Source organism: Triticum urartu, chromosome 7A (assembly GCF_056163025.1).
Source record: "Triticum urartu cultivar PI428250 chromosome 7A, HENAU_Tu73, whole genome shotgun sequence".
NCBI classification, from domain to species: Eukaryota; Viridiplantae; Streptophyta; class Magnoliopsida; order Poales; family Poaceae; genus Triticum; species Triticum urartu.
Window position 1 is genome coordinate 683083726 of NC_141879.1, and position 20540 is coordinate 683104265.

At 43.9% G+C, this 20540-nt stretch overlaps 2 protein-coding genes and 1 pseudogene across 2 annotated transcripts; all 3 read right to left on the minus strand.

The window, feature by feature from the left end:
- Positions 1–5260: 5260 nt before the first annotated feature.
- LOC147961458 (uncharacterized) lies at positions 5261–7074 on the minus strand. The gene is made up of 4 exons (XM_087533814.1): positions 7062–7074; positions 5982–6562; positions 5811–5891; positions 5261–5722 (listed from the first exon to the last, which is right to left on the minus strand). The coding sequence occupies exons 1-4, from the start codon at positions 7072–7074 to the stop codon at positions 5261–5263; spliced, it is 1137 nt and encodes a 378-aa protein (XP_087389940.1).
- A 628-nt stretch (positions 7075–7702) lies between these two features.
- Positions 7703–13647, minus strand: LOC147961459 (uncharacterized; annotated as a pseudogene).
- A 210-nt stretch (positions 13648–13857) lies between these two features.
- On the minus strand, positions 13858–16912 carry LOC147961460 (uncharacterized). The gene is made up of 5 exons (XM_087533815.1): positions 16867–16912; positions 15014–16257; positions 14856–14914; positions 14394–14512; positions 13858–14123 (listed from the first exon to the last, which is right to left on the minus strand). The coding sequence occupies exons 1-5, from the start codon at positions 16910–16912 to the stop codon at positions 13858–13860; spliced, it is 1734 nt and encodes a 577-aa protein (XP_087389941.1).
- Between the last annotated feature and the right edge of the window lie 3628 nt (positions 16913–20540).

Here is a 20540-nt window from a genome sequence, read left to right on the forward strand (position 1 = left end):
AGTTGTGGCGGGCAGAGTTTATTACCTGCCACTGCTCATTGCCGAAAATAGCTATGGAGGGTGCCCCACCTTGCCCACCACAGATTAGGGTTCACCTATAAGCCCTTTTGCCAGTAGTGAGCAACAACATAATTAAGTAACTCATCTAAAAAATTAATTAAGTAGATCGTCTGAAAAAGGAAATGTATATAGCACACCATAAGAACTTCCGTAGTTTCAATTGTACTATGATAATACTTTAAACATCTTAGCACAAAGTGATAAAATTAGCTACGCGATGAAGGGGGAAACTCCTCGTGAAAGTCAAAGTCATAGATATAATTCTTTGGGTCAAAATGTGCCGCCGGCGCACAGGAAGGATCGAGCGTACAACAGGGGTGGGCGTATGAGAAGGCAGATTCTCGAAAGCAGACATATAGACAGCATGGGCCACCGTTGAAGCCAAAGGCTTAGTGGACTTGTGAGCAGGAGCACTACAAGGAGCATGCGAACGAAACACCTACTAGAGGTTGGGACTCAGAGCGTACCACAGAGACCGAGAAAACGAAGCCCTGAAATCTTCCCCATTCATGCAATCGTTGTTGGCATCATCATCGTTGGAGGGAGGGGGAGACGGTCTAGGAGGTGGAGCCTGTAGATCAACCTGTCCCTCCACCTGAACCTTTATATGGTAAGCAGGCGAAGTAAGGAACATTTCCACGTAATCCACGAATGCGCTTAGGGGCGCGGCACCAAATCTTAGTGCTAACCGGGCCAAGCACTAATAGGGATAAGCCTAGTAGTAGTATGGGGTATAAGGCCAGTAGTAGCGTGGGCTGCCGCACTACCACTACCGCACTACATCTAACTGGCTATTAGTAGCGTTGGTGCCATCCGCGCTAATACTACTTCTGTTAGTAGTAGGCCCGCGCTACTAGTAATTAGTTGTAGCGTGTTCCTAGACTTCACGCTGCTACTTCCTGTATATTTATGCTATATTTATACAGTAGTTATACAAGACTTTATGCAGTTCAACATATACATACAACACATAGTAGTAGGAACTACTCCTCATCATACGTGTCTCAACATCAATCGTAGTGATATAACACGGTCATCATACATTAATTAACTACTAGCACATAGTAGTCATAACATGATCGACGGTGCAAACTAATTATTATCATCCTAGGTAGATAGCTTCTCAGCACATAGTAGTCATAACACGATCGACGGTACTAGCTAATTGTTACCATCCTAGGTAGATAACTTCTCAGCAGATAGTAGTCATAACACGATGGACGGTATCAACTAATCGTTATCATTTTAAGTAGATAGCTTCCCCATGCATAGTAGTAGGACCTACTCCTCTCTTTTAAGGAAATAGAAAAGAATAGGAAAATCCCTCCATCTCCATGATGGAGCACAAAGATCCACCGGTCTCCATTTTGTGGCATGCACTCATTCATTACTTGTCTCCATCCTTCAATGCTGAGGCATCCATCTGGCTGGTGTTCAGTCGAGTGTCTATATTTGAAATTGGTCTTCTAATGATATAATTGTCATCTCACCTTCCACATCCATCGGCGCAGGCGCAACAACATTTGGGAGCTTCTGTTGAAGAATATAATACTAACATAGTAAGCAATGTAGTTTACTTAAGAATAATGAATGACAAGATGGACTAGTGACACAATAGTAAAATATCTTACCATGAATTTTATAAGAATGTTAGTATCGTTCAACTTAGGACTAGTGGCACGTTTTGTGTAGTATTTTGGCCAGCTCCATAAGTGCCATTAAACGAAACAACATCATTAATAAAGGAGACAAGATAATTCTTCACCTCCCAAGTAAGCTCCGAGCCAGCAGTGTAATAGGTCTTGTCTCCTATCTTTCGTGTAATTCATGGAGATAGAAAATAGGTTGTCAATTATAAATAAACAAGTTAAGTTAGGGGTGAATAAAAACTACTTTTAAATATGCAATATAGATTATTTAGCAAACTCACACGAAGGTACAATTGGAATCATGTCCAGATCCACCCAGAATTTGCCGGAACATAAATTAATCAACATTCCGGCAAAACATAGGAACTCATGCATCGCTAGACCAAATCTCAAGTCATGACCACACACGCAGGGATCACTACACCACAAGCTCACACTTGCACTGACAATAGGAAAACTTTACAACTTTTGCAAAAGATAGAGAGAATGCCACATTTGGTGTAGTTGGCTGAACGCCCCTCCTCCCTCCCTCTCCCTCTCCCTCTCCCTATCGCTTTCTCATAATTTCTGCGAGCCTGCTTTGTATGGTTATTAGGGGCATGATAACACTAAATTTCCGAGGATTTTGTTTTCTTACTCCAATGCAGAAACTTCCGTTAAATAAACCACAATCAGATAGTTTCCCCGTTTCTCAGATCTGAATCGGAGTATCTCATTGTGTAGAACATCCCATGTACAATGGGACAAAATAGGATAGTTAAGTTAATTAGTATGTTTCTCTTGATTTGGATAGTACACTGACCGTGTATAGTATTAAAATTGCATATTTATTCTATCTTATGTTCATAAGACATATAGTTTAAGGGTATCTTGTACGATCCGCCCGCCCACAATGGCACCTTTTAAATCGGCAGAATTGCACCTCCAACTGTGAATCGATTGGTTGATCCATTTTTGCAGCAAAATGGTTGATTTACCATACATATCTGACATTTAGATTGTTGCCTTCAATAAGGTTCATACTGCTGAAGCAACAATTGATATAGGGAGTATTCTAGACTAGTACAAATAGAGTCGGTCGATCACTTATTTGTATTTAGCTGATAGGTTGTTTCAACACCAAGTTAGATCACTATGAGGGATGTCTATGAGATATGTGCCGCCTTGTTGATCTGCAATTCCAAGCGATGAAACCCTAGCAGAGCAATAAATTTCTTGAATATTGCACGCGGGTCTGAAAAATACGGGGCCTTGCACGTCTCATGTGGTGGCCTCCTTTGAGAGCACGAGAAGTTTCGAGACCAATGGAGCAACATCACCTGTACATCCTGCACAAACCGGACACGCTCCCTCTCGATACCCAGAGACTAGCTCGGAGATGGTGCGGTTTACAAGCGGCCTTAGGGGAGGCTTATTCAAAACGCGCACAAACTTTTACCACCCCTAAAGGGGTCATGTGATGACACCGTGCCAGCTCTCGAGGAATTCTAGCATCGTACAATTTTCCGAGGATTCATGCCACCGAGGTACTTTCACCCGCCGGTGTCATGGCATGCCCCTCCCTCATCTGTGCAAGGCCTGGCCGTGCTACAAGGACATCACAAAGGATATCCCATGCCGCTTCCGGGCATAAAGTTAATACATATTCCTAATAATGAACACCAAAATTTAATGCAATTGGACTATCGGACTATTTAAACAGGTAGGCGAGGTGGGACTAAATCGGCAACTGTTGCTGTTCCGAGAGATGCTCTCGGTAAAGAAGTCAAATCGTGGGCGTGCCGTTAACCGCCACCCGAACGTGCCACATGGCAAAATGTTGCCATGCGGGCACTGCATGGCTCTCGGCAAATAGTGCCTTTGCCGAGTGTTGCCTTTTTGCCGAGGTCGATTCTCAGCAATATCATGTGTTTGCCGAGTTGCGCCTGTTGCCGAGACGCCCTCTCGGCGTCTCTTACTTTTCCGAGTGCCCATGGTTTGGCTGTCGGCGAAGAGCCTGACACCCGGTGATAGGGAAATTCCAGTAGTGTGCGGGCCGGTAGGTCGTGGATCAACTAGAAAAGTATGTCAGTTTTAATTGAGCCTTGTCAAATGTTAAAACAACATATAGACACTTTGTAACCTTGGATATTATCGGGTTTTTTGGCATGCATGTGACAATAGATTTTTTGGCATGCATGTGACAATACATAAGGAAATTGTAATTATGGCAACTAACATTAGTGGCGTTGACTAAAGTAGCTTTGCCGCTACACCGGAAATTTACAGGCGTGCCCCATATATCAACGCCAGTAATGTGATATTTCCACATCGTTCCAGAAATACGCGACGCCAACGATTTTTTCATGAATACCAGCGGTGTCGTCTTTTTCATCAACGCCAGACAATAGGTACGAACAGTGGCACTGGCTATATTCCAGGTATTTTCAGAAATTACCGCGGGCGTCTTCTTTTAGTACCACGTCAGTAACAAACTATTTCTATAATGGTTTTTTCTACTAGAAACTATTCCTATGATGGTTTTTCCAACTAGTTTAAGAAAACTTAGAAAGAAAATGAGTCGATTACACTCTTGGTGTCACAACTTGGCCTCAATGTTCACTTTGGTGCTACAAGTTGTGAGATACATCAAAGTGGTGAAAAAACTTGGCTCTATCGTGCACATACGGTGCTTTTCTCGGTTTCGTACGAATCAAGCGCTGACTAAGCAAGACAGCGTGGCGCCGGTCCCATTGGCAGGGACCGGAGGCTGTGGGCTGCTGCGTTTGGCATGAGTTTTCTCAGAAACCCCTTAGATTTCACGTTTTTGACAAATAAGCCCCCGGGTTGGCTGTACACAGGCGGCCTTTCCTTATAACTGACAGACAAAGAACAAAATTGTTGTTTTAAGAGAAGATAGCTTTGAGAGTTGATCGGAACTTGCATAGTAGCCCACTGGCTACAGACAAAATAATACCACCTACAGATTCTAGGTTCGAGTTCCAAAAACACCAATTTTTTATATATTTTTTCTCATACTCTTAAAATTGTTCTATATAGGATTTGCACAGCAAGGTTTCTGCACAATAGTTTCACAAAAATCATAGAGCAGAATATAGCATCATATCAAAAACTTCGCAGGAAGCATTTCTATATGAAATGAAGTAAAATTTCAGAAAAGAAAACAGTTTGAATCATAGAGCAGAATATAGCATCATGTCAAAAACACCACAGGAAGCATTTCTATATGAAATGAAATAAAATTTCAGAAAAGAAAACAGTTTCACAGAAATCATAGAGCACAGGATAACATCATATCATCTTCACAATAATTATAGTGCAGAGGATAGCATCATATCATCTTTAGAGAAGTCATACATGAACTAATTTAGAGAGGATAGCATCATATTCATGTAAGCATCCTAACAAAAGATATGTTCAGCTCCTGACATGTTTCAACTTAAGCCAAGGGCAAATTTAGTTCTAATAATCCAAAGAACAAAAGTTCATGCATGAACTTGATTGCATTTTTTTCCAGTTCATTCATGAACTAATTTGATATGCAGCTTGCTCTATAAGGTCTGGAAATCATCAAGCCACTCCTCTTGTGGTGTATTTTGTGTCACTAGGACCTCCTCAGCTCGCACATATGATCTGGGTTCATCTAGTGGAAACATGGTGTTCCATAGCCCAGCTCCTGGCCCCGTCCTACCACCTGTGTGGCCTCCCCCAGTCCCTCTGGCACTACCTCTCCCTCTCCCAATTCCTCTCCCAGGTGCTCTGCCTACTCCTGTGACATTTCCCCTGCCTCTTCCAATTGCTCTCCTCTTTCTCCCTCTTGCATTTTCAGCTGCTTCGTAGCTTGCTTCAGGTACATCTTCAGGAATGTCTTCAGTCACCCCTCTTCTTCTAACTCTGCCTGTTGCCATTGCCGTGGTAACCCTAGGAGGGGGTATGCCATCTCTAGCATTTGCAACAAAAGCTGATTCTGGAAGAGGTCCATGATCCATAATTGGCACATATGCTCTCCTCTCCTAAGTATGAAACAATGCAACAATTTTCAGATAGAGTTTTGCATGGTGAAAGTAGAATTTAATGTTTTGTAGAAAACAAAATACTTACCATTTGTTGCATGAGAAACACCATTGACCCTGGTGTTTGAGTAGGATCCATGTGTGGGTGCACTATATGTGGCATTATGTTCTGAAAAGCGTACAAACAAAGTGTCAATGCTACTAGGCAGGGAGTAAAATTTACAAAACACTATAGTAATTTTACTTGCTTCCATCTTACTGAAATGATTGAAGGATCGTCATAATACTTTGCATCATCATCATCATCTCCATCATCTTCTGCAGGCTGAGGTGCATGTCTATTGTTCTCCTCCCACTTGTTGTGCCCTTTCTTATTGTGATCCGCTCTTCCACATAAAGAGCAATGCATGGACACACCATGCTTTGACAGCCTCTTCCCTCCATCTTTCATCTGCTTCTCCTCTGGATCTTTCTTCCTATTCCTCCTTGGTCTTCCCATGACCTTAGTGTACATGGGTGGATGTACATCAACTCCATACATCTTTCTCCAATGCTCCTTGTCTCTCACTGGCTTTATGTTAAATCCATAAGCTTTTTTGTAAGTATCCACAGAGTAGCATTCATGTACTAGAGTTGCAGGATCTATTCTCTCCTCTCCAGCACAAGCTATTGCATGGTGACATGGAATTCCTGACAAGTCCCATCTTTTGCAGTCACATGTTTCCATGTTCAAGTCCATGATGTATGAATGGTTCATTGACACAACTTTGAAAACCTTCTGGCCAGCTCCAAATGCCATGCAATTAGCAGCCCAGTCAGTAAATTTTTCAAGTTTTTTTTCTTAATCTTAGGGCACAATCTACCACTCCATTTCCTATCCAGGGCCACTTCCTTCTGCTTGTTGTACATCCTTGCTGTTATCTTGTTGTTTATGTTATCCACCATAGATAAAATTGGTAATTCTCTTGCTGGCAAGATCCAACTGTCATAAGAAGAAACAAACATGTTAATGTAGTACAATAGAAACTGAAAAAGGAATATTGCAAAATTAATATTGAAGCACAATACTAAATTAGAAGCTAACCTATTAAATAATTCAGACATGTTATTCAGTAGAATGTCACATTTTGGAAAAGGGTTGAAAAAGGCTTTAATCCATGTCTTTGGAGGCCATTTCTCTACCCATTTGTATGCACCCACACTGTCGGCCAAGATCTTTTCCATAGCTTTCATGTATGTAGGATTGTTTGTGGCTCTTGCAATTGCCCAAAGATTGTTCTTCAACTATTCCCCCTTGTGTTGCTTATGGAAATTCTGGTACATATGCCTGAGACAGAACCTGTGTTCAGCATCTGGCCAAACCTTTGCTACTGCTGCAATGAGACCCTAAACATCACATACGAGATTAACTATCAGATCAATATATGGTTTACACACTTCTAAATTAATAAAGTACATGTAAAGTGAATGAACTCGGGAGCATACCTTTTGCTTGTCACTCATTATTGTGTATGGAGAGGTGTTACATATGTTTAGATCATCCTTTAGGCTTGCCAAAGACCACTCCCAACTGCTAGTAGACTCAACTTCCACAATCCCAAATGCTAAGGGGTAGATGCAATCATTAGGTTCAATACCCACAGCTGTTAGCAAATTTCCTTTGTACCTGGTCTTAATGTGGCATCCATCTACAAATATGATGGGTCTGCCTCCCAATAGCCATGCTCTCTTGCAAGCATCCAATGACCAGTATAGAGTTGAAAAGTGTTCTCTTGTCTGCTTAGTCTTGTCATCAAAACTGCATATTGTTTCAACTGTAGTGCTTGTGTTTCTTGTCTTCTTTATTGCAACTCTGTTTCTTATGCTATAAGAAGTTATGGCATGTCTGAGCTCCTGGACACTACCAAACACCATTCCTAACTTAAATACAGGAGTATTCAGATCTGTCTCTGGATTGTAACCTTTGAAATGGTAGCTCAACTAGTCCCTCTCTTCTTTGGATAACAAGATGTGAGGGTCATCTAGAGCGTCCTCTGCTAGCTCTGTTTCATAGTCACATGTTGTAACTCTTTCTCTGTGATCATCCACTTCTTTGTCTACATGATCTTCAAATAAATCGTCATCCCCATCCTCTACATCATAGTCGCTATCAAAAAATTCCTCATCAGTCTCAGAATCTACTGCAGGTTCTACATCTTCTTCGTCAACATCATCATCAACACATCCCGAAGATGATCCTTCAGAAAACAATCCCCTTGCCCTCCTCTTACTCCTCTTACTTCTCACAGTTGCAACTTTAGGTGAGGTTGCTTGTTCTTTTCCCTTGTCTTTCCTTGGAGTTATGACCTTTGGCAATTCAGGAACCCCTTGAACTACAACATCATCTCGTACCAAATTGTTCAGTGTATCTCCATGGTCTATGATCAGCAATAAGTTCTTGTGTTGTGTACTAGCTGCTATCATTGCAAGGCTGTCAGCATCACATTTCATTTTTTCATTCCTTCACTAAGTGTCCTTCCAGGCTGACACCAAAACACTTCATGTTGTCCACTATCACTGTAATACCCCAGCTGCTTAAGAAAATCTTCAATCCACAATATAGACCATGTGTCACTATCATAGCTATCAAACCAATCAACTTGATAGTCCATGTATGTCTTGTTGCTGCCAGCTCCATAGAAAAATCCCTTGTGATGAATCTCAACAGTGAACAATCCATCAAAATCACCTACAGTGCATATAGGGCAAAAACAATTGAGACAACAATGCATAAATATATTCAGATGACAAAGAACAGTCCATTACAATTATAATTTTGTTCAACAAGGCAATGCAAATATCTAGTTTTCAATTAACAAAGCAGACAACAAGCCTTGTCAAGTATTCAATTAAAAATGCACATGTTATTTACAGTTAACCTGTTCAAATATTCGGTTAAAACAGTGTCGAAAAATTCAGTTAAAGCAGTGTCCAAAAATTCAGTTAACATGTGTTGACAGATTCAGTTAACAAATGTCGACAAATTCAGTTAAGTACAAATTGGCAAATACAATGTAGGGTTGTGCGCACACACAATGACTTGACTGAAGCACTCAGATTTTAACATATATCTGATTTGTTCATGCAAAAAAGATGGGGCCTTCTAAACCCGTGCTAAACCATAGAGACAAACGACACTACGGATGAATGCGAGGGGGGATTTTAACGTCACGCCATCTAAAAAGCATCCGCGGACGAAATCAACACAAAACTCAACATTCGTCACCGGCGAACCAACCGAAGGAAACCCTACAAAAAACAGGGGCTACAGAGGGGGAAAGTTGGGGCTGTGCTCACTGTATACAGGGGCTGCCTCGCCGGGAGCCCGCCGGCGGGGTTCCATCGTCATCGACGCCGCCGATCAACGCGTCCTACAGATCACCGCCGCCGCCGCCTTCAAATGATCGGAGAGAGATAGGAGGAAAAGATAGAGGCGAGGGAGTCGAACAGGCAAGTCAATAACGCAGAAAGGAAAGGCCATCTGTGTACAGCCAACCCGGGGGCTTATTTGTAAAAAAACGTGAAATCTGAGGGGGTTTCTGAGAAAAATCATGCCAAACGCATCAGCCCACAGCCTCTAGTCACTGCCAATGGGACCGGCGCCACGCTGTCTTGCTTAGTCAGCGCTTGATTCGTACGAAACCGAGAAAAGCACCGTATGTGCACGATAGAGCCAAGTTTTTCCACCACTTTGATGTATCTCACAACTTGTAGCATCAAATGAACATTGAGGCCAAGTTGTGACACCAAGAGTGTAATTGACTCAAAGAAAATCAATGCCGCTGCCCGACTAGTCGGGATCTATTTTGGCCAGCTCCATAAGTGCCATTAAATGAAACAACATCATTAACAAAGGAGACAAGATAATTCTTCACCTCCCAAGTAAGCTCCGAGCCAGCAGTGTAATAGGTCTTGTCTCCTATCTTTCGTGTAATTCATGGAGATAGAAAATAAGTTGTCAATTATAAATAAACAAGTTAAGTTAGGGGTGAATAAAAACTACTTTTAAATATGCAATATAGATTATTTAGCAAACTCACACGAAGGTACAATTGGAATCATGTCCAGATCCACCCAGAATTTGCCGGAACATAAATTAATCAACATTCCGGCAAAACATAGGAACTCATGCATCGCTAGACCAAATCTCAAGTCATGACCACACACGCAGGGATCACTACACCACAAGCTCACACTTGCATTGACAATAGGAAAACTTTACATCTTTTGCAAAAGATAGAGAGAATGCCACATTTGGTGTAGTTGGCTGAACGCCCCTCCTCCCTCCCTCTCCCTCTCCCTCTCCCTATCGCTTTCTCATAATTTTTGCGAGCCTGCTTTGTATGGTTATTAGGGGCACGGTAACACTAAATTTCCAAGGATTTTGTTTTCTTACTCCAATGCAGAAACTTCCGTTAAATAAACCACAATCAGATAGTTTCCTTGTTTCTCAGATCTGAATCGGAGTATCTCATTGTGTAGAACATCCCATGTACAATGGGACAAAATAGGATAGTTAAGTTAATTAGTATGTTTCTCTTGATTTGGATAGTAAACTGACCGTGTATAGTATTAAAATTGCATATTTATTCTATCTTATGTTCATAAGACATATAGTTTAAGGGTATCTTGTACGATCCGCCCGCCCACAGTGGCACCTTTTAAATCGGCAGAATTGCACCTCCAACTGTGAATCGATTGGTTGATCCATTTTTTCAGCAAAATGGTTGATTTACCATACGTATCTGACATTTAGATTGTTGCCTTGAATAAGGTTCATACTGCTGAAGCAACAATTGATATAGGGAGTATTCTAGACTATAGTACAAATAGAGTCGGTCGATCACTTATTTGTATTTAGCTGATAGGTTGTTTCAACACCAAGTTAGATCACTATGAGGGATGTCTATGAGATATGTGCCGCCTTGCTGATCTTCAATTCCAAGCGATGAAACCCTAGCAGAGCAATAAATTTTTTGAATATTGCACGCGGGTCCGAAAAATACGGGGCCTTGCACGTCTCATGTGGTGGCCTCCTTTGAGAGCACGAGAAGTTTCGAGACCAATGGAGCAACATCACCTGTACATCCTGCACAAACCGGACACACTCCCTCTCGATACCCAGAGACTAGCTCGGAGATGGTGCGGTTTAGAAGCGGCCTCAGGGGAGGCTTATTCAAAACGCGCACAAACTTTTACCACCCCTACAGGGGTCATGTGATGACACTGTGCCAGCTCTCGAGGAATTCTAGCGTCATACAATTTTCCGAGGATTCATGCCACCGAGGTACTTTCACCCGCCGGTGTCATGGCATGCCCCTCCCTCATCTGTGCAAGGCCTAGCCGTGCTACAAGGACATCACAAAGGATATCCCATGCCGCTTCCGGGCATAAAGCTAATACATATTCTTAATAATGAACACCAAAATTTAATGCAATTGGACTATCGGACTATTTAAACAGGTAGGCGAGGTGGGACTAAATCGGCAACTGTTGCTGTTCCGAGAGATGCTCTCGGTAAAGAAGTCAAATCGTGGACGTGCCGTTAACCGCCACCCGAACGTGCCACATGGCAAAACGTTGCCATGCGGGCACTGCATGGCTCTCGGCAAATAGTGCCTTTGCCGAGTGTTGCCTTTTTGCCGAGGTCGACTCTCAGCAATATCATGTGTTTGCCGAGTTGCGCCTGTTGCCGAGAGGCCCTCTCGGCGTCTCTTACTTTTCCGAGTGCCCGTGGTTTGGCTGTCGGCGAAGAGCCTGACACCCGGTGATAGGGAAATTCCAGTAGTGTGCGGGCCGGTAGGTCGTGGATCAACTAGAAAAGTATGTCAGTTTTAATTGAGCCTTGTCAAATGTTAAAACAACATATAGACACTTTGTAACCTTGGATATTATCGGGTTTTTTGGCATGCATGTGACAATAGATTTTTTGGCATGCATAAGACAATACATAAGGAAATTGTAATTATGGCAACTAACATTAGTGGCGTTGACTAAAGTAGCTTTGCCGCTACACCGGAAATTTACAGGCGTGCTCCATATATCAACGCCAGTAATGTGATATTTCCACATCGTTCCAGAAATACGCGACGCCAACGATTTTTTCATGAATACCAGCGGTGTCGTCTTTTTCATCAACGCCAGACAATAGGTACAAACAGTGGCACTGGCTATATTCCAGGTATTTTCAGAAATTACCGCGGGCGTCTTCTTTTAGTACCACGTCAGTAACAAACTATTTCTATAATGGTTTTTTCTACTGGAAACTATTCCTATGATGGTTTTTCCAACTAGTTTAAGAAAACTTAGAAAGAAAATGAGTCGATTACACTCTTGGTGTCACAACTTGGCCTCAATGTTCACTTTGGTGCTACAAGTTGTGAGATACGTCAAAGTGGTGAAAAAACTTGGCTCTATTGTGCACATACGGTGCTTTTCTCGGTTTCGTACGAATCAAGCGCTGACTAAGCAAGACAGCGTGGCGCCGGTCCCATTGGCAGGGACCGGAGGCTGTGGGCTGCTGCGTTTGGCATGAGTTTTCTCAGAAACCCCTTAGATTTCACGTTTTTGACAAATAAGCCCCCGGGTTGGCTGTACACAGGCGGCCTTTCCTTATAACTGACAGACAAAGAACAAAATTGTTGTTTTAAGAGAAGATAGCTTTGAGAGTTGATCAGAACTTGCATAGTAGCCCACTGGCTACAGACAAAATAATACCACCTACAGATTCTAGGTTCGAGTTCCAAAAACACCAATTTTTTATATATTTTTTCTCATACTCTTAAAATTGTTCTATATAGGATTTGCACAGCAAGGTTTCTGCACAATAGTTTCACAAAAATCATAGAGCAGAATATAGCATCATATCAAAAACTTCGCAGGAAGCATTTCTATATGAAATGAAGTAAAATTTCAGAAAAGAAAACAGTTTGAATCATAGAGCAGAATATAGCATCATGTCAAAAACACCACAGGAAGCATTTCTATATGAAATGAAATAAAATTTCAGAAAAGAAAACAGTTTCACAGAAATCATAGAGCACAGGATAACATCATATCATCTTCACAATAATTATAGTGCAGAGGATAGCATCATATCATCTTCAGAGAAGTCATACATGAACTAATTTAGAGAGGATAGCATCATATTCATTTAAGCATCCTAACAAAAGATATGTTCAGCTCCTGACATGTTTCAACTTAAGCCAAGGGCAAATTTAGTTCTAATAATCCAAAGAACAAAAGTTCATGCATGAACTTGATTGCATTTTTTTCCAGTTCATTCATGAACTAATTTGATATGCAGCTTGCTCTATAAGGTTTGGAAATCATCAAGCCACTCCTCTTGTGGTGCATTTTGTGTCACTAGGACCTCCTCGGCTCGCACATATGATCTGGGTTCATCTAGTGGAAACATGGTGTTCCACAGCCCAGCTCCTGGCCCCGTCCTACCTCCTATGTGGCCTCCCCCAGTCCTTCTGGCACTACCTCTCCCTCTCCCAATTCCTCTCCCAGGTCCTCTGCCTACTCCTGTGACATTTCCCCTGCCTCTTCCAATTGCTCTCCTCTTTCTCCCTCTTGCATTTTCAGCTGCTTCGTAGCTTGCTTCAGGTACATCTTCAGGAATGTCTTCAGTCACCCCTCTTCTTCTAACTCTGCCTGTTGCCATTGCCGTGGTAATCCTAGGAGGGGGTATGCCATCTCTAGCATTTGCAACAAAAGCTGATTCTGGAAGAGGTCCATGATCCATAATTGGCACATATGCTCTCCTCTCCTAAGTATGAAACAATGCAACAATTTTCAGATAGAGTTTTGCATGGTGAAAGTAGAATTTAATGTTTTGTAGAAAACAAAATACATACCATTTGTTGCATGAGAAACACCATTGACCCTGGTGTTTGAGTAGGATCCATGTGTGGGTGCACTATATGTGGCATTATGTTCTGAAAAGAGTACAAACAAAGTGTCAATGCTACTAGGCAGGGAGTAAAATTTACAAAACACTATAGTAATTTTAGTTGCTTCCATCTTACTGAAATGATTGAAGGATCGTCATAATACTTTGCATCATCATCATCTCCATCATCTTCTACAGGCTAAGGTGCATCTCTATTGTTCTCCTCCCACTTGTTGTGCCCTTTCTTATTGTGATCTGCTCTTCCACATAAAGTGCAATGCATGGACACACCATGCTTTGACAGCCTCTTCCCTCCATCTTTCATCTGCTTCTCCTCTGGATCTTTCTTCCTATTCCTCCTTAGTCTTCCCATGACCTTAGTGTACACAGGTGGATGTACATCAACTCCATACATCTTTCTCCAATGCTCCTTGTCTCTCACTGGCTTTATGTTAAATCCATAAGCTTTTTTGTAAGTATCCACAGAGTAGCATTCATGTACTAGAGTTGCAGGATCTATTCTCTCCTCTCTAGCACAAGCTATTGCATGGTGACATGGAATTCCTGACAAGTCCCATCTTTTGCAGTCACATGTTTCATGTTCAAGTCCATGATGTATGAATGGTTCATTGACACAACGTTGAAAACCTTCTGGCCAGCTCCAAATGCCATGCAATTAGCAGCCCAGTCAGTAAATTTGTCAAGTTTTTTTCTTAATCTTAGGGCACAATCTACCACTCCATTTCCTATCCAGGGCCACTTCCTTCTGCTTGTTGTACATCCTTGCTGTTATCTTGTTGTTTATGTTATCCACCGTAGATAAAATTGGTAATTCTCTTGCTGGCAAGATCCAACTGTCATAAGAAGAAACAAACATGTTAATGCAGTACAATAGAAACTAAAAAAGGAATATTGCAAAATTAATATTGAAGAACAATACTAAATTAGAAGCTAACCTATTAAATAATTCAGACATGTTATTCAGTAGAATGTCACATTTTGGAAAAGGGTTGAAAAAGGCTTTAATCCATGTCTTTGGAGGCCATTTCTCTACCCATTTGTATGCACCCACACTGTCGGCCAACATCTTTTCCATAGCTTTCATGTATGTAGGATTGTTTGTGGCTCTTGCAATTGCCCAAAGTGTTCTTCAACTGTTCCCCCTTGTGTAGCTTAAGGAAATTCTGGTACATATGCCTGAGACAGAACCTGTGTTCAGCATCTGGCCAAACCTTTGCTACTGCTGCAATGAGACCCTAAACATCACATACGAGATTGACTATCAGATCAATATATGGTTTACACACTTCTAAATTAATAAAGTACATGTAAAGTGAATGAACTCGGGAGCATACCTTTTGCTTGTCACTCATTATTGTGTATGGAGAGGTGTTACATATGTTTAGATCATCCTTTAGGCTTGCCAAAAACCACTCCCAACTGCTAGTAGACTCAACTTCCACAATCCCAAATGCTAGGGGGTAGATGCAATCATTAGGTTCAATACCCACAGCTGTTAGCAAATTTCCTTTGTACCTGGTCTTAATGTGGCATCCATCTACAAATATGATGGGTCTGCCTCCCAATAGCCATGCTCTCTTGCAAGCATCCAATGACCAGTATAGAGTTGAAAAGTGTTCTCTTGTCTGCTTAGTCTTGTCATCAAAACTGCATATTGCTTCAACTGTAGTGCTTGTGTTTCTTGTCTTTTTTATTGCAACTCTGTTTCTTATGCTATAAGAAGTTATGGCATGTCTGAGCTCCTGGACACTACCAAACACCATTCCTAACTTAAATACAGGAGCATTCAGATCTGTCTCTGGATTGAAACCTTTGAAATGGTAGTTCAACTTGTCTCTCTCTTCTTTGGATAACAAGATGTGAGGGTCATCTAGAGCGTCCTCTGCTAGCTCTGTTTCATAGTCACATGTTGTAACTCTTTCTCTGTGATCATCCACTTCTTTGTCTACATGATCTTCAAATAAATCCTCATCCCCATCCTCTACATCATAGTCGCTGTCAAAAAATTCCTCATCAGTCTCAGAATCTACTGCAGGTTCTACATCTTCTTCGCCAACATCATCATCAACACATCCCGAAGATGATCCTTCAGAAAACAATCCCCTTGCCCTCCTCTTACTCCTCTTACTTCTCACAGTTGCAACTTTAGGTGAGGTCGCTTGTTCTTTTCCCTTGTCTTTCCTTGGAGTTATGACCTTTGGCAATTCAGGAACCCCTTGAACTACAACATCATCTCGTACCAAATTGTTCAGTGTATCTCCATGGTCTATGATCAGCAATAAGTTCTTGTGTTGTGTACTAGCTGCTATCATTGCAAGGCTGTCGGCATCACATTTCATTTCTTTCATTCCTTCACTAAGTGTCCTTCCAGGCTGACACCAAAACACTTCATGTTGTCCACTATCTCTGTCATACCCCAGCTGCTTAAGAAAATCTTCAATCCACAATATAGACCATGTGTCACTATCATAGCTATCAAACCAATCAACTTGATAGTCCATGTATGTCCTGTTGCTGCCAGCTCCATAGAAAAATCCCTTGTGATGAATCTCAACAGTGAACAATCCAGCAAAATCACCTACAGTGCATATAGGGCAAAAACAATTGAGACAACAATGCATAAATATATTCAGATGACAAAGAACAGTCCGTTACAATTATAATTTTGTTCAACAAGGCAATGCAAATATCTAGTTTTCAATTAACAAAGCAGACAACAAGCCTTGTCAAGTATTCAATTAAAAATGCACATGTTATTTACAGTTAACCTGTTCAAATATTCGGTTAAAACAGTGTCGAAAAATTCAGTTAAAGCAGTGTCCAAAAATTCAGTTAACATGTGTTGACAGATTCAGTTAACAAGTGTCGACAAATTCAGTTAAGTACAGATTGGCAAATACAATGTAGGGTTGTGCGCACACACACTGACTTGACTGAAGCACTCAGATTTTAACAGATATCTGATTTGTTCATGCAAAAAAGAAGGGGCCTTCTAAACCCGTGCTAAACCATAGAGACAAACGACACTACGGATGAATGCGAGGGGGGATTTTAACGTCACGCCATCTAAAAAGCATCCGCGGACGAAATCAACACAAAACTCAACATTCGTCGCCGGCGAACCAACCGAAGGAAACCCTACAAAAAAACAGGGGCTACAGAGGGGGAAAGTTGGGGCTGTGCTCACTGTATACAGGGGCTGCCTCGCCGGGAGCCCGCCGGCGGGCTTCCATAGTCATCGACGCCGCCGATCAACGCGTCCTACAGATCACCGCCGCCGCCGCCTTCAAACGATCGGAGAGAGACAGGAGGAAAAGATAGAGGCGAGGGAGTCGAACAGGCAAGTCAATAACGCAGAAAGGAAAGGCAATCTGTGTACAGCCAACCTGGGGCTTATTTGTAAAAAATGTGAAATTTGAGGGGGTTTCTGAGAAAAGTCATGCCAAACGCATCAGCCCACGGCCTCTAGTCACTGCCAATGGGACCGGCGCCACGCTGTCTTGCTTAGTCAGCGCTTGATTCGTACGAAACCGAGAAAAGCACCGTATGTGCACAATAGAGCCAAGTTTTTCCATCACTTTGATGTATCTCACAACTTATAGCATCAAAGTGAACATTGAGGCCAAGTTGTGACACCAAGAGTGTAATTGACTCAAAAAAAAAAATCAATGCCGCTGCCCGACTAGTCCGGATCTATTTTCGAGATCGCCGCCATCTAGGACCATGCAGACCTAACCAAGCCGTGCCCCCATTGAAGATCGTTACACTGATCACAATGCCGTTGTCGGACATCGTTTGCTGGCAGCTGCAACCCGACCAAGCACCGTCGCCATCCCGCGGTAGTCCACCAGCTCCTCCATAGCGGCTCCGAATGAGTATCAGCCTCTCGGCGGCGCACCCTGGCGGCAGTGAGAGGGAATCAAGGTGTGGCTGCTAGGGTTGGTTCACCCGTCCTGTCGAGTGAGTTTTTTAGTTGGTGTAGAGATTTGTGTTCACCATGGTCATATGATTATAAGCTGGCTGGAGGTTCTTCCCCATCACGGTGATGTCACGTGTGGTGGAGTTGACAAGCCTCTGGCGCTGCCTACTCCCGGAACGTCGATTCGGTGGGTGCTGGTTCTCCAGGGGCGATCGTCGAAACGGAGGCGACGGCTGGCTACGGGAGTTTTTGTCCATCATCTCCTTCTTCGCCATAGCAAGGAGGCGCCCATTCTTGCCGTGGGAGTTCTGGGGGTGGTGTGGTGAGGTGCTAGCAAATGGCGTCGGTGGTTTTCGCAGCCTGTACAGGAGCTCTTTGTGGATCTCAGAGGTGTGTTGTCGCCGGCATGGTGCAGCGAGGCCGACCTTCCTCTTTCTCTAGTGTGCTGGCCCTCTCAGGTCGAGCCCCAGTAATTCCCGTCCGTGTTCAATCCGGCTGCAGAATCCAAGGTCACGCTGGCTCTGCGTGGGAGCGCCGGCAGTAGAAGCGGCAGCGTGCCGGCAGCCCACGGTGGATGGAGTGGGTTGATTCCCTAGGGACTTGGTTGCTATTTTTTTGTTCTTGGGGTGCTTTGTACCACCGTTCGATGATAATATAACTCTGAGATCTTTTCATAAAAAATGGTCGTATGATTGATGGCGATCTGATCACAGTTGATTTGTCGTACAATGTACCTAACCCATTTATAAATACAGCTAAGTTTATGTTCCACTTTATTTTTTACTCTATTATTTTTCTATCTCTATTCCTTAGCCTTTTGACATCTGTAGGATTTCCTATAAAAAAAACTTTATCTTGTACTCTAGGTTTGATTGGTTAAACCCATACTTACCCAACCCATATATAGTACTCGTAGTATATCTTGATGTGGTAACGTTCCTCTCATATCCATCACAAAGATACTTGCTTCGTTCGTCTGACGTCTCCAATTGTCGAACAGCACACACGCGTATGACGTAGTAGTATAGTAGATGCTGGACAAGTCTTTTGTTTTTAGAAAACTTACCATTTATTCACTATCAATTATATCAGTACAACAAACACAAAAAAAAATACATCTAGATCCATAAACCACTAGCGACAAGTACAAGCACTGAAGCAAGACGAAAGCGTGCCGCCGTCCTCATTGCTACTCGTCAGAGCCAGGCAAACCTTATAGTAGTTGACAGTCGGACAAGTCGTCGTGCTAAAGATCCATAGGACCAACACAATAGAACAACAACCGTCGCCGATGAAGAGAAGCATAGATGGAAAGGATCCAACCTAAACATGCGTCAGACGAACGAAGACCGGGTCCGATCAGATCCACCAAAGACAACCACCAACCGATTCCTACGAGATCCACCGGAGACACAACTTCGCACGCCCTTCAATGATGCTAGACACACAACCGGGACAAGGACTGGGTGGGAAAGACCTTATTCCATCTTTAAAAAGTTGCCACCCTCTCGTCTTTCTGATCAGAACATAAATTCTAATAAAGATATAAAAATATATATAAAAACAGAGCCTTGCCCCCGGCAATGGTAAAGGATCCATCACGCTCCATGGCCTTGATGCCACAAACGAAGCAGATTAGCAGCGCTGCTCAACGGAAGGCAAAAGCTCTAAGAGCAATTCCAACGAGGCGACTTATTTCGTCCGTTCGCGTTTATCTATGTCAGCATGGACAAAAATGAAGACCTAATGCGCCGATCTAAATTTAAATTGTGTCCACCTAGCATCCGTACCGACTCATTTCCGACTCAAAACTGCCTCTGGAATGCGTCGGCGCGGACGCGACGCGCGTCTCCTTGCTGTCCGCCGCGTCACCACTTGGCGGCCACCCAACCGCCACTGGTCGTCTTATTTATGACGACCACCGACAGCGGGCCCACGCGTCAGCCAGTGGAAGCGTCCTTTTTTAACCACGCGTGCGGCGGGGTCGGCCTCATCCACTTCTCCCGTTCACATCTGGCCCCCCACCACTCCCTTTGCTTCCTCGCCGGCGACTGCAAACTCTAGCGCACCCATGGGCCTCTTCGGCAGCAGCAATGGCAAGGGCAAGGGCAAGGGCACCCCCGGCGCCTCATCCTCCCATGCTCCCCTTCCCCCTCCTCCTCCGGCGGCACCGCGTTTCTGCCCTGGTCGCCGGCGCCTGCACATCCCAGTGCACCAAGCGCAGTGGCACTGGGAGTACAGGCAGCCACTGTCGTACCCCGATGTCATGCTGCCGCACCATTAGCATCTGGATCCGCAGCGGATCCCTGTGCCGACGGTTCCGCGTAGCCAGCGGGCGCACGACGACGAGGTGCGCAGGCGCCGCGCGCAGCTCACGCCGGAGCAGCGTCGGCTGCCAGAGTACGCCGCCGACTCCTCCAACTGGGAGGCGTGGTTCGCCCTCGAACACGAGGAGCAACGGCGCTCGGGTGTCGACGCCGTCCCGCCGACGTTTCTACCGCCGTCCCCGCAGGTAGACCCGGAGGACATGGAGGCGGAGGCAGAGTACCAAGCCGCCCTCGAGGAGGCCCTACAGCACGCGCTGGAGTCTAGCCGCCTCGAGGAGGACGCACACTGGGATGGACTGGAGTAAGCCCTTGCCCTATCGGCGGCGGGGGACTCCGTCCACACCACTCTCTTCGTGCCGCCACCACCACCGTCGCCGCCCGTCCAGCCCAAGCCGGAGCCGGAGCCGACGCGTAAGCGCTCCCCGCCTCCATCCACTTGGCCGAAGGAGGTGTACTCGTGGACAGGCCAGTACCGCAAGTGGGTGAGCGCACCTCCTGTCTACTTTGCCGCGACGCCGGAGCAGGAGGCAGTCCACCTCGAGCGTTGGAAGGAGCACTGGCTCCGCCAGGAGCAGGCCGACGGCGAGGCGCGGATGCGCTACGAGGCCATGCTCC

Coding starts and splice junctions, on each gene's coding strand:
- LOC147961458 (XM_087533814.1), bottom strand. Junction 5,892..5,981: donor ACGATCCTTCAATCATTTCA/GTAAGATGGAAG, acceptor TACGCTTTTCAG/AACATAATGCCACATATAGT. Junction 5,723..5,810: donor TGTTTCTCATGCAACAAATG/GTAAGTATTTTG, acceptor TTTCATACTTAG/GAGAGGAGAGCATATGTGCC.
- LOC147961460 (XM_087533815.1), bottom strand. CDS start 16,912: ATGGAAGCCCGCCGGCGGGCTCCCGGCGAGGCAGCCCCTGTATACA. Junction 14,915..15,013: donor TAATGAGTGACAAGCAAAAG/GTATGCTCCCGA, acceptor TGTGATGTTTAG/GGTCTCATTGCAGCAGTAGC. Junction 14,124..14,393: donor CCTGGATAGGAAATGGAGTG/GTAGATTGTGCC, acceptor CTTACAAAAAAG/CTTATGGATTTAACATAAAG.